Source organism: Citrus sinensis, chromosome 8, assembly GCF_022201045.2.
Source record: "Citrus sinensis cultivar Valencia sweet orange chromosome 8, DVS_A1.0, whole genome shotgun sequence".
Lineage (NCBI taxonomy): Eukaryota > Viridiplantae > Streptophyta > Magnoliopsida > Sapindales > Rutaceae > Citrus > Citrus sinensis.
Genome location: NC_068563.1, coordinates 6846624 through 6860120, shown reverse-complemented (window position 1 = coordinate 6860120; position 13497 = coordinate 6846624). Strand labels below are relative to the sequence as shown.

At 30.5% G+C, this 13497-nt stretch overlaps 1 protein-coding gene across 1 annotated transcript; it reads left to right on the top strand.

Moving 5' to 3' along the window:
• Positions 1-10781: 10781 nt before the first annotated feature.
• Positions 10782-13197, top strand: LOC102619336 (V-type proton ATPase 16 kDa proteolipid subunit). The gene is made up of 3 exons (XM_006487200.4): positions 10782-11002; positions 11641-11926; positions 12757-13197. Exons 1-3 carry the CDS (start codon positions 10924-10926, stop codon positions 12887-12889), a joined length of 498 nt encoding a protein of 165 aa, XP_006487263.2. The 5' UTR covers positions 10782-10923; the 3' UTR covers positions 12890-13197.
• Positions 13198-13497: the final 300 nt, after the last annotated feature.

Here is a 13497-nt window from a genome sequence, read left to right as displayed (position 1 = left end):
GGCTCTAATATGGCGAGTATAGCAACTCATGGCCATGCAAGAACATAGACCTGCCCACAACAAGAAATGTCAGCGAGCCTTTGATCCACATCCAAACCCTGACCAAATGCACGAGACCGTCTTCAAGGTTGGCTGCACATTCCACTATGTAATAGATGAGAACTACAACTGGGGACACTATATTTTTTGTGATATAACCCCCTAGGCGTACTACATAACTTGATACTGGCTAAACATCTACCCAATAGCAATACTATTCGAGCCAAACCTCATCCACACCCGCCGGAGATATGGCAATGGAAGGTGGTTTGATCGGATGTTCGCCCTCATCTTCGAGGATATCCTAACACTGAAACTAATCAACGGATATCGCATCACTCACACCACGATAGTGATTGTGAAACTAACGGATATCTGGGGAAGATACAAGTAGCCCATGGTCCAGGTAGTACAACATGACCACTCACACGAAGAGATTGACTCCATATGGACAGGCTACTGAAATGCAAGAAAGACATTGGCAGAAGTATACGGGACTATTCCCATGTACAATACCCACAATCCAGTATTCTCACAAGTCTGCAATACTCCAGATCTCTACTACCGAGAGGAGATTAGAAACTTCAAGCTTCGCGGTGAAGAAGACGAAGCGGTAGATATGCAGCAAATGTATAATGACTACCTCATCCGGCATGGCAGGCCAAAGGAAGTCAGTTATCTGGACACTCCAGATATTGACAGGTGGAGGAACGAGCTTGAAGAAATGGTTGAATGGTTAGACCTCCAAGAATGGCCCCAACCAGATCTTAACCCACAACCGGACAATGTAGTCGATCCAATATGGCCCAATATGGGAGATGACATGGATGCTGCATCTGAAGAAAGATGGAACCACAGGTCAGGAAGAAGCACGCCAACAAGTGGCAACTCTGGACTGTAACGAAAGCTTAGTGGACCCTACAGTGGAAGCAATGGTGATAATAATATATGTATTGTATTCGTATGTATTGTATACGCTCCTTAGAGATAAGGATAAGAGTTAGAGTGTGACATAAAGTAAGGGATGAGCTGTAAAGTAGATTCCTTAGAGATAATGATCATTATTGTATACAATGTGTAATAGTAGTTCCCTTGTGCCGATAAAAGGGAATCCTTGGTTTGAGTCTAGGTATCGAGTCTTGGAGTGCAGTCTTGTATTTGTAAGTCTCTCATTCCTCTTTATAAGAAGTAACCTTCGATTGTTAGTAAAACCCAAATATATATATATATATATATTCCACTATTGAACTAGATTTCTAATTAAATGACTTATTCTTACATGTATTAATATCTATTTAAATTAATAAATTTACTTATTAATTAACAAATTAACTAGTTTATTTTATAGTTAAACTATGTATATTATTTACGAACCATAATTAATGATAAATATAAATATGATTTTTTTTTAATTTAACATAACGGCAACCAGTTTCCTCTTACCCATGTGACCAAGGTTCAAACCCCATAATCTTTTTTATTCCAACACAAGAGATTTTACTATCTCAAGTAAATGTAATGTACAAAATATGAAAATAAATTTAATTTGATATTCTATGTAGTTAATTTTTTTTTGGTAACATAAGATTTATTTAATATATTATCAATTATTTAATTATGTAGTAAAAATATGTTAATTTACTAATAAAAATAAAGTGTTAGTTTATGAATTTGTAAAATAATTTTTGTTTGTTTGAACAATGAGTTTGTATTTTTGGTTGAGTTTTTGTCCTTAAATAAAAAGAATAAATTTAATTGCAAACTTAAATAAATTAATATTTGTTACTTCACCCCAACAATTTAAATAGTTATTAGCACACGTCCATATGGTTGAGATCTTTCATTAACTTAACTACGAGAAAGATAAAAAAATTCTAAACAATTACTCTATTAAAAAATAATTTAAATATTTCCGTAGTTTTCTTTTAATTAAAATAATTCAAAAAAAAATCTTTTAATTTACTAGTGTTTGTGTGTATAAAGAGAATACGTGCTTGAATTCTAAACAAATCGTGGCTTCCAGAAGCATTAATGCAATTGAAAATCTTTAGGTGCAGGAGTAATGTGTGAAAATTTAAAAGTTTTAAGTTTTTTTTGTTTTCATAACTAATAACAGGACTTCATTGTAATTGACCTTCAAAAAGACAAAAGAAAGGGTACCAAACCCATGTTGCAACCTAGTTTTGCCCTACACAATAAAGAAGGATAAGAATTTTTTTTTGTCTTTTATACTAAATTTTGTGCTATTTTCAGAATATATAACATTATTCATTTATTTATTTTTGGATATTATAGATCTTAATTAGAGGAGTGTATTCTCACTCCCAATAAGTCATTTCATCTTATAATTTATTGTTAATATTATTATAACTTTTTTTTTAAAGATAAAAGGAGTGACAAACTCATGTGGCAAATTAAATAAAACTGGTTGAAACTACTTTTGCCAAACCCCTGCGGCCGCTTCATCTAAGAACTTAATCTTTGTAAGTTATCACACATTAACTTGAAAAAAACAACCGGAAAAACGTAAATTGAAAACCAAATTCTCAAATTTGTGCATGCAATTGAGACAATTTATAGCACTCGTTGCTTATTGAAGTCAATAAATTACCTTAAAATAAATGGAGATAAGAAAATTAAAAATGATTGGGACCAGTGGTGGACCACCCCCGCCATTGTTTTTTTTCCCAACTGTATGGGGCTGTAAAGGACCACCGTTACACACCGTATTCATTTCACAATTTGCTTGCCATTCGAATTTTCTTTAAATGTATTGATTGGATGCTGCAATAAAAGCTATAGTAAATGCGGATCGTCCAACAATAAGTGATGTTAATGCTTGTTGAAACTTTTGAGTTTTGAGCCCTTAGTGGCACCAAATTAAGTCGTATAATTAACCTATGCCTAATTTTACTGCTAATAGAATTTGTCTTTTTTTTTTTTCTCCTTTTATCAGTCTTATGATATCTCTACATATAAGACCAATACATATAATTTCTATTGAGACCGAAGTCTAGATTTCTATTCTCATATTAGCACGGTTCACTACTTGCGTTGATCAATCAAGAGCTTTTTGGCCACTCATTGTAACCAACTGGTTAATATGTTGGTCAACTGTATTATATCCCAATAATATTTGAAGAAACATTTATTTTATCATCTCACTACCAAACGATAAAGTATACAAATGTTACGAATATACATACCACATAAGTTGATATATACAAATTTTATAAATGAAGAATAATTATGGATTTATCGTACAAGAGAAATACCTGTTGTAAATCGTGGAATGCAAATGTGGATTCCAAGTGCTCTCCCCATTATCTTCCTTATTGCTCTCTCCATTAATGTTTTTATAATTAAGAAATGTGAATGACCACCACCCACTAATGCATATAAATTACTCTTTCTTTGCTAATGACAATACACAAATCATTTTTTCCCTGAAAGCATTTTGTTCTTATTTCTTCAATCTTTATCTCTTTGTGATTTAAACATCATTTATTCAGAAATTATTTTTAAGTAATTGCTTATATCCAATTCCTTTAAATTATAACATACATTCACTCCAATTCATAACAATACCTTTTTTTAGGGGCAGATTTTGTTTGAAGCTTAAGTTAGAAGTATGGACTAAACAATCGATTAGTTTTTATTCTTTTAGCAAATCAAATTTTTATGAAATTTCGCATAAGTATATGGAGGAAATTTATCTACTTTGAGGGCAGTTCTTTTTCGTTAGCATCAGTCATCAATATTGATGCGGTTGAGCGAAGTAACAAAATAGGAATACTACTTCAAAATTTTAAGAATCTGTTAACTAAAAATTCAACTCTTTTTATTTTTTCCCAACTTTTGAAGTCTTAACTAAAAGTTCAACTTTTTTTTTAAAAAAAAATTTCAGCTTCTGAAATCAAACTATCCGTGTAGTATCCAATGGGCTCCTAGCCTGTTGATCCAAGCTCCCAAATCTCGAGTTCGGGTCTTGCGTTGGGTCTCTTCTTCTCCTTCCAGGTATACGTATTTGGATGGTAATTGAGTTTTCTCCTACTATAGTTTATGGGTAGAGTTGATAGTTGAATTTTAGCCGCTTTGTTGTAATAGCATTGATCTAAATGAGTTCCTATGAATTTTAAGTATATTGTATGTATATTGAGTGAAGACATTGTGATATTTTACGAGTAATAATACAGCCACAAATTCTTGTACAAATTTATTTTGTACAAACTGATGTGGCATTAATTCATTGGTTGAATGAAAATATAAATTAATAAAAACAAATCATGCGGGTCAAGTGATATTTAATTCAACCAATCTTATCATGCCACATCAGTTTGTACAAAATAAGTTTGTATAAGAATTTATGACTGTATCATTACTCATATTTTACCCCCTCCTCCTCTCCCTCCCCCTCCCCCAATCACCCTTTTTTTTTGTTTCCCCAATACAAGTGAGTAAGATCTCAACCATTATCCAAAAGAGGAGAGGTGAGAATCAACCAATCAATTAGATTTGTCCCAAACAATGTTGTAAACGACGCATGAATTATTCTGACCGACAAAGTTATTACTTTCAGGTGGGGCAAGTACAAAATGAATGATGAAGATAAGAGTAGGTGTGTAGACAAAAGCTGGAGACATAAAAAAAAATTTAAATTCAAGCAAGATTAATTTATACCTCAATAATGAAATGAAGCTAACCGACCAACGTATGTATGGAAACAATAATTTTAGAGATTTTAATTTATGAGTTCTAAATTGAGTCTTAATATTATGTGTGACTCATTTATAGGGTAATAAGTTTTGTAATTTGTAAAATTATTTAATCACAATTAAATAGATAAATTTAATAATAGTTGGGATTCAAATTGAGATTTAAATTTTGAGGTATCTAGCATGGCTCAAATATAAACGTGTCATACTTATAAAAGAGCAAAAATCCTACTTTATCAAGTCAACACTATCTCCTTCATAACGACTATCCATAAGATTATAGCTTAGTTAAAAAACTTATAATTGTGAAATATCTTTTTTTTTTATTCAATTTGTATAATCATGTGCATTTATATCTATTGTGTAACCTTTGATATTAAGAAATACAAAAAAAAAAAAAGTATCTCCTCAAGTCAACAATATCTCTTCCAATGCTAGTATCTATAATAGTATACCTTTTTTTTTTAATAAGCTATAATAGTATACCTTAGTTAGGAAACTTGTAATTATACAATATCTTTTTTTAAAAAAAATTCAATTAGCGTAATCATGTACATATGTATTACTATTGTATAAAACATTCAATATTAAAAAATACGAACACAAAAGTATTCTCAAGTTTCATTCAATTATTTTGTAATTTTTAATCTCAAATCATTAGAATTTTCATATCATTCTCCTTCATGGTTCTCATTTGAAAGGAATAAAAAAATCTACATTGAGTTAAAAAAATAGAGCAAACATAGTACATACTTTGCAAAAATTAAGGACGAGGGTAAGTTCAATTTTGCAATAAAAAAAAAAACTTCAAATGCATATTTTGTAAAAAGTTAAATTCAGATAATTGAGGTTGTAAGAAAAAAAGCACCTTAATGTCATGAATTTTATATTTTATTCATTATTAATTTTGTATTTGATCAATTATTACTTTATATTTTCATTGGACCCTAAAGAATTAAAAAAAATTGTTATTTTATGTGTTTAAAAAAATTATTTATTTAGTATACTAGCTCAAGTTGATTTACCATATTGAAAAATAATAATTATTTTTTAATAAATAATAATTACATTAACATTTTGAGAGTTAAGGATTTTCTCCTTTTTTTTTAAATATTGAGATTTAGAGGTTTATTTTGGTGTTAATATTTTGATAAATAAATTCACTTAGCAAAGGCAGAGAATAAGCAGCTGGAAGGGGATGCAAACGACTACAATTTTAGTTACACTCTCAGAGGTCACATAGCTCCCACACCAAATGTTTTTGTATAAGTTTTAATTTAGGATGAGAATTTCGTTCTGATCTGAACTTTTAATTTTGAGTAAATATACTCATGTTATTGGTAATTTTTAAATGAAACATAATTAAAAGAAAATTAAATATCGATCATAAATTAAAGAAAACATACTAGTATCAGATTGTCGTATAAGCTCAGATCTTGCATGACATATGATAATTTATTAATAATAACGCGTGATAATTTATTTTGTATCATAAAAAATATAAAAAAAAAAAACAAATTTATTATCTTTAATTATTAAAAATTTTGTTGTAAAATATCATTTTTCTTTTATATGAAAGGATGTATGTCCTTTAACTTACTTGATTTTCTTTTTGAAGTCTTTTTGCACGTTTTAGTTTAATGCCTTTTATTTTATCTGTATACAGACATTCTTCGCTAAAACTGAGAGAAGTTGCAACGCAATCATTTTCTATCACAACATTCTTTTAGAAAGGATGTGTACTCAATTTTCTGAATCTACTTCAGGGGTTTGCGTTGGTGACACGTAATATCCTTACAAAGACTAATTTGTCTATATTAACTTTGCAACAAAAAAATAATTAAATTAAATTGATTACTAGTTTTATATATCTTAATTTGAACAAATCTGTAAGGTTCAATTCAAAATTCATATTTTTGTCTTGGTAATTACATTGGTGTTCTTTATATCCCGGTATGAATACTGATTTCAAATTGTCTTTATTTTAGAGATGGCAAAAAATCTCATGCCTTCTGGCCTGTAAAGGGTCCGTTTAGACCCGCGGACTTTAGGCTCAGCCCGCAGCGAATGGACCTAATTTTGGGTTGAAATTTTAAAAATTCATAGTAGATGAGCCTAAATATGGGCTCATGGAAAAAGCCCTGACTTAGCCTGACTTATATTTTATAAATAAAATTTTTATTTTATATATTATAGGTTTTATATTTTATATTTTGTGTATTTGATTATTAGTCTATTATATATTATATAATTAGGGATGACAAAAATCCCCACAGGGACGAGTATCCTCAGGGATTTTTCCTATTTGGGGAGGGTATGAGGATAATTTCATACCCAATTTCTTATTCGGGGAAAGGATGTGGAAATTTTTTTACCCAATTTTTTATTTGGGGAGGGGACGGGGATGAGGTGGAATCCCCATCCCCTACGGCCCTACCCATTTCCCCATTTTAATTTTTAATTTAATTTTAATTTTTTAAAATTACTAGTAAATAAATTATAAAATTTAAATTATAAAATTATAAATATTGGTAAAAATAAAAAATATCAAAATATTTATATTATTAAACTTTTAGGCCTAATTAACTAATTAAAGTTCCTAAATTTTTATTTAGGACATTAAAAAGACCGAGTAAATTCTATTAGCCTTTTTTTTTAATATTCTTAAATATTTCAAACTTAAATCAATTATTTATTTATTTTTATATGTTATAATTGCCCACAGTGAATTACAATTTTAATATCTAATCTAATCTAATATTTACTCTTGATTTGCTCTGATTTAACTATTGTGTTGTGAAGGGAATAGTCAACATTTATAAAGTGTCCATGCCACCATTGAAAAAGTTAATTTTGAATCTAAATTCGATTTTATTTGTAACAATTTGTATTAAACTATTAATTTGTTCATGATAGTTTGTAAAAGAAGTTTGTATCCCTTGCATGCTGTGTTACTTACTAATTTAATGTATGTGATTTTTGTAATGGATATTAATGTAAGATATTTTTCAAACTTTACTTTTATTTGAATTTTTTATTTTAATATGATTAACTCAAAATCGAAAACAAAAAAAATGTATTAGTTATTCGGAGATCGGGGACCCTCGGGATCCCCTGTTATTATTCGGGGAGGGGATGAGGATTCTCTCAAGTAATTCTGACGGGAACGGGGAGGAGACGGAGACATACACAAAATATCAGAGATTGATATGAGGAGATTGGTCCCCTCCCCTCCCCTCCCCATTCCCATCCCTATATATAATCAATTAATCATATTTAAATTAATTGTTCTTTTATTTTTTTTCCTATTTTAAACTCTATTAAAAATTTATCTAAGCCGAGGCTCAGCCCAAGCCTGACTCGTCTAAATATAAATAAACTTTTGGAGGATTTGGGGCTGCTGTTAAGCTCATACCCTTAATTTGCCATCCCCACTTTGTTTATTTTTCTTTGTACTTGTTACACTTACCTCACAATACATTTTATGACAATTAAAACTGTCCAACGTAAACAAAATGTGTTAGTAGTAATTTTTTTATATACCTGATTATTCATTTTTAATTAAAGTGAATACAAATGTTTGCCAGTGTAATAAAACATTTCATTATATTTTTCATAAACTAAAAAGACAACGGAAATTTGGTCTTTTCATATAACAATAATAGAATATTCATTAATTTTATATAAAGTTAAATTCACTAGTCAAAGATTGTCAATGGACCTAAGTGATTAAAAAAAATCGGAGGGTTAATTATCGTCGATAACATAAATATAACAGCATAATAGTACGTGATTTTGGGGAAACTAGGTCTTTTTAAATGATAACAATAGAATATTCAAATTAATTTTATGTGAAGACAAATTTACTAGTCAAAGATCGTCAATGTACCTTAGTGATAAAAAGAAAATTGGAGAAAAAAGAAATAATTAATTGTAGGGGTGGGCATGGGTTGGGTTGGATAGGGTTTGTGAAAACCTAACCCAACTTTTTATTAAATGGGTTGCGATAAAATCACTCAAACCCAATTAAATAAACATGGGTTGATTAACCCAATTAAATAAACATGTTCAACTCAATCCAACCTAACCCTTAAATTATCGAGTTGGGTTACGTTGGGTTGAACACTTGAAGTCAAATTAAAATTAAATATTAAATAAAAATGATATGAAAGTTGAAATAAAATTTATTGAAATGAAATATAAATATTTTATATTATGAAAATTATATTTATTGTTTAGTATTCGATCAAGAAAATTAAAAGAATATAGAATGAATAAATCAGAAAAGTACCTAAGTTAATTGAGAATTGAGATTTAAGATAGTGATTTTAGTTTTAGAGTTAGACTCTAGAGTAGTAGATACAAGAATAAAATAGTCTCTTTTATAAAAAAAATAAGAAAGGATAAAAAATAGATTAGCTATTTCGACATTTAGGATTTTACAATTGAGAATTATCTTATTATTATTATTATTTATATGGGTTGGATTGGGTTAGATGAGTTTATCATAATTAACCCAACCCAACCTAACCTAATTGTTAATTGGGTTTGAAAAAATTGACCCAATTAATTAGTAATAACTCATTCAACCCATTAAAATTAAATTGAGTTGGATTGGATTGGGTTGGGTCTGTCAGGTTGGATTGGGTTTGCCCACCCCTAATTATTTGTGTTAACTAATTTTTAACTTTTTTGGTAAAGTTTTACTTCGATTATATCTAATTCTTCTTCTCAAATGATAACTAAAAAAAATTATTTTAAATTTTTGTTGTAAATTATAGACTAAGCAAATCATTTTTTAATCCCTTATTTTTCCTAAAATTTAAACTTGGGCAGTTAGCTAAATTAAATTGCTTGAAAATCATTTAGCCAAAAACTTGCAGGTAAAATGATAAATTTTTGTTTTCCTCTTTTTACTAGTGGTGTTTGCAGATCGGATTTTACGGATTAGACATCAATTCATATCCGATCCACGATTTTATGAATTATAAATTTTCAATCAAATTCAATCCACAAATTGATGAAATTTAATCAATACATTTGCGGATCAGATGCGGATTTGACCCAATCCATATCCAATCCACTATTTTGCAGATTGGTTTGCAGATTGAATTTTTTTTAAATTCTGTCTAATTCACGAACTAACTAAATAAATAAAATTTAATATAAAAATAATTTTACTATCAATCAAATTTCAAATTAAATAAGATTTAAATAAATTAATTGTTTGAATAAAGCTCGAAAATATATTTAAAGTTTCAAAATATAATACACCAAAATGAAAAAAAAATCTCATTTGTTTAGGAAGCTATATTTGTTTATTTAAGTATTTTTTATTTTATATTATTATCAGATAAGATATAATATAGTGTTAATGTAACTATATTTCAATTTATTTATTTATTAGTAAGTATTAATGCCATATTTACAAGTTTTATTTTTTAATTAAATAAATACTTTTTATTTTTTTGCGAATCGCGAATTTTTGAGGATTTACAGAAGTAAATCCATATCTAATCCACCGATTGCGGATTATTAAATTTTCAATCTAATTCAATCCACAAATCCACAGATCGAATTTTTACGGATCAGACAGATTGAGCGGATCAGATTAGATTCTGAACACCTCTACTTTTTACAACAAACATAAAAAAAGAAGAAATGAAGAAGAAAGAACACATGATTACTATTGAACTTCATATATTTATATAGAATATGGATTAGTTAAGTCGGTGATGGTGGTCACCCTATGGTAAGACAATACTATCTTATGGCAGTGCTTGTTTAATTCATATCTTCGATATTAAATTATATCATGTGCCCAATATTTGCCATATGACAGATGGCAGACACTTAATCATTTTTGACGCACAGATATCGTAGGATCTCTCAATCTTATGTTGAGCCCAGCCCAAATTGTTGAACCCAAAGGTCAAACTGCCCAATTAAAATAATCGCATCCGGGTTACCCAAATCCCCCACAGCGCTATTTTAAAATGTGCTGGCTGATTTTCTTCCACTCCTTTTATTTCAATAATTAAAAAAAAAACAAAACAAAACAAAAACAAAACCAGAGAGATCGAAACTCTGTGTCCCAAAAAAGATCACAGATCCAAGAAACAGTTCAACGCCGATCTAAAGCGACACCGTTTCAGATCTACAATCCACAATGCCTTCAACATTCAGCGGCGATGAAACGGCACCGTTCTTCGGCTTCCTCGGCGCTGCCGCCGCCCTTGTCTTCTCCTGTAACCAAACCCTAACCCTATTTACTTCTTTTAAGAACAAAATTAAACCACAAGTTATTTTTAATTGGAATATCTGTTGGCAATTAACTTGAATTTAGTTTGCTTAATATGGATCTTATTTGTGCAAATTATCATTTATCTTAGTAGCAATTGATATCAATTAACTGATAATTGTTTATCCCAATAAATATATTCATTTGGTTATAAATATTAGCTAAGTTTATTTTTTATTTTTAAGTGTTACAAGACTATTTTTGTCCCAGTTATCAGTACAAAGCACAAAGTGTGTGCGATGTAGATCTATTAAGATTTTTCTAATTAGATTTTATCCTGAAATCAATATTTGCTGTTGTTAAGATTTAGAATTGGAGATTGAATGAACCATTGCGTTTGTGTTCTGATACAGACATGAGGTCAAAGTCTTATTAATATTGAGGCCAGATGATGGTAATATGCTTATGTTTGTGCATTTATAGTATTAAACATGATTACTACTCTCTAAGAAAACTCGTATATATGATGTCGGTTGAATATTATGCTGAGGTAACTGAAATACTTGTGTGTAGGTTTGTATTAGCTAGAAAGTAATGGTCTTTTTCACTTGGGTTTTAAATTATAGCATGTATTTGGTCCATCAGGTATGGGAGCTGCATATGGAACAGCCAAGAGTGGTGTTGGTGTGGCGTCAATGGGTGTTATGAGGCCTGAGCTGGTGATGAAGTCGATTGTGCCAGTTGTTATGGCTGGTGTTTTGGGTATATATGGTTTGATTATTGCTGTTATTATCAGTACTGGGATTAACCCCAAGGCCAAGTCATATTACCTTTTTGATGGCTATGCTCATCTCTCCTCCGGTTTGGCTTGTGGTCTTGCCGGGCTTTCTGCTGGAATGGCTATTGGAATCGTTGGTGACGCTGGTGTCAGGTATTATGACCATCGTTTATGTTTGCCTATGTACAGATGTATTTGTCAATGCTTGTTGTTTATTAGGGTTGGTTAATTTTAGCATCTAACTATTGTTTCATATTGTAATCAAGGCACCATTCTTTCGTCTTCAAAATTGGGATGCTTGGTATCACATCAATGGAAACCGATCTAATAGCATTAATTTCATGCACGCAAACATAATTTTTGCCATGCTTCACTGAATTTGATTTTATGTTCCTACTGTGGTGACCTCATTCACTTGGTATTGCACTATCATTCTTTGCTTGTGTTGCTATATCCTTTCAGTTGTAAGCAATTGAGGTGACACATTGTGTTCCAGATTGTATTGTTTTATGCTGTTTGCATGGGGCGTGTCATTTCATTTCAACTATTTTTTAGCGTAGTTGCATTCGGGTTCAGTTACAAATGTGGTTTGGATGGTTTCCTTATGAGATATCGGGTGTGTTGAGATTCAATTCTGTGCATTGTGATGTCACATTCAATGGAGTGAATAACAAGAAAATGTTTGATGGGAAATTTTGACTGTACAACATCACTGAGGAGAATTAATTAATCATTTGGAAGATGTTTCAAAGAGATTGGTTAGCCAATAATATGATGTTTGGTGGCAAATTGACATTCAATTCGGAGAAATGGAAAATATTAAAGGATTATGTGGTTGGAGGTTTTAGCTCTATTTTATTTTACGTTTTTTTTTTCTCTAACTTTGTTTCTATTAGAAATCAATCTGACATATTTTTAGGTTTTAGTGGAAAAAATTGCTTTCATGTAGGACGATTGTATAATCGTATGTAATTTGTTTGCAGAGCCAATGCACAGCAGCCAAAACTCTTTGTTGGGATGATCCTTATCCTCATTTTCGCTGAAGCCCTTGCACTGTATGGCCTTATTGTTGGTATCATCTTGTCTTCACGTGCTGGTCAGTCCAGAGCAGATTAAGAAGGGAATTTGTATTGCTAAGTATTCTTTTATAACTTGTCACTCTGGGGGAGCGAGATTTTTTTTAAATTATTCTCAGGTTCAAGTGGATAGCACTTGCTCAAAATTTCTTGTGGAAGTTGCCGTTCTGCGAGTCATTTGTATGTTACTCCATGTTTCTGGTAGTAGGATTGAGTTTCTTCAAACAATAAAGTTTGCAAAGCTGTCCATGCACTTTTGCAGAACTTTAAACTGTCAGAAAGGAATTTTATTCGGTAATCTAGTGCATGTATTATCTTATTATCTATTCAACGTTTTTGTCTTCTCCACATAGTACCCTAAGTTTAATGATGGTTGCTGCCATCAACATTTGTCTGCAAATTTCTGTGTTATCTTTGTTTATTTTGATGGGTATTTGGAATTTATTTTTCTTGTTTGATATCAAATGATTGTTATTTGTTATTGGGGCTTGGCGCACTGACCTCATCCGCTTACCTTTGGTCATTTGAGAAATTAATATATTACCTTAATATTACAGGCTGCTCAATGTTTTCACCAAAGGAGGCTAAGTTGTCGAGTTAGGGTTTGCTTAATAATGGCCTGGCCAATAAAAAGTGCACTTAGTAGTT

Excerpts from the sequence above, each read along its gene's own strand:
- LOC102619336 (XM_006487200.4), top strand. The coding sequence starts at position 10,924 with ATGCCTTCAACATTCAGCGGCGATGAAACGGCACCGTTCTTCGGCTTC. Across the intron at positions 11,003-11,640 it reads CGCCGCCCTTGTCTTCTCCT|GTATGGGAGCTGCATATGGA; the intron begins GTAACCAAACCC and ends TTGGTCCATCAG. Across the intron at positions 11,927-12,756 it reads GTTGGTGACGCTGGTGTCAG|AGCCAATGCACAGCAGCCAA; the intron begins GTATTATGACCA and ends ATTTGTTTGCAG.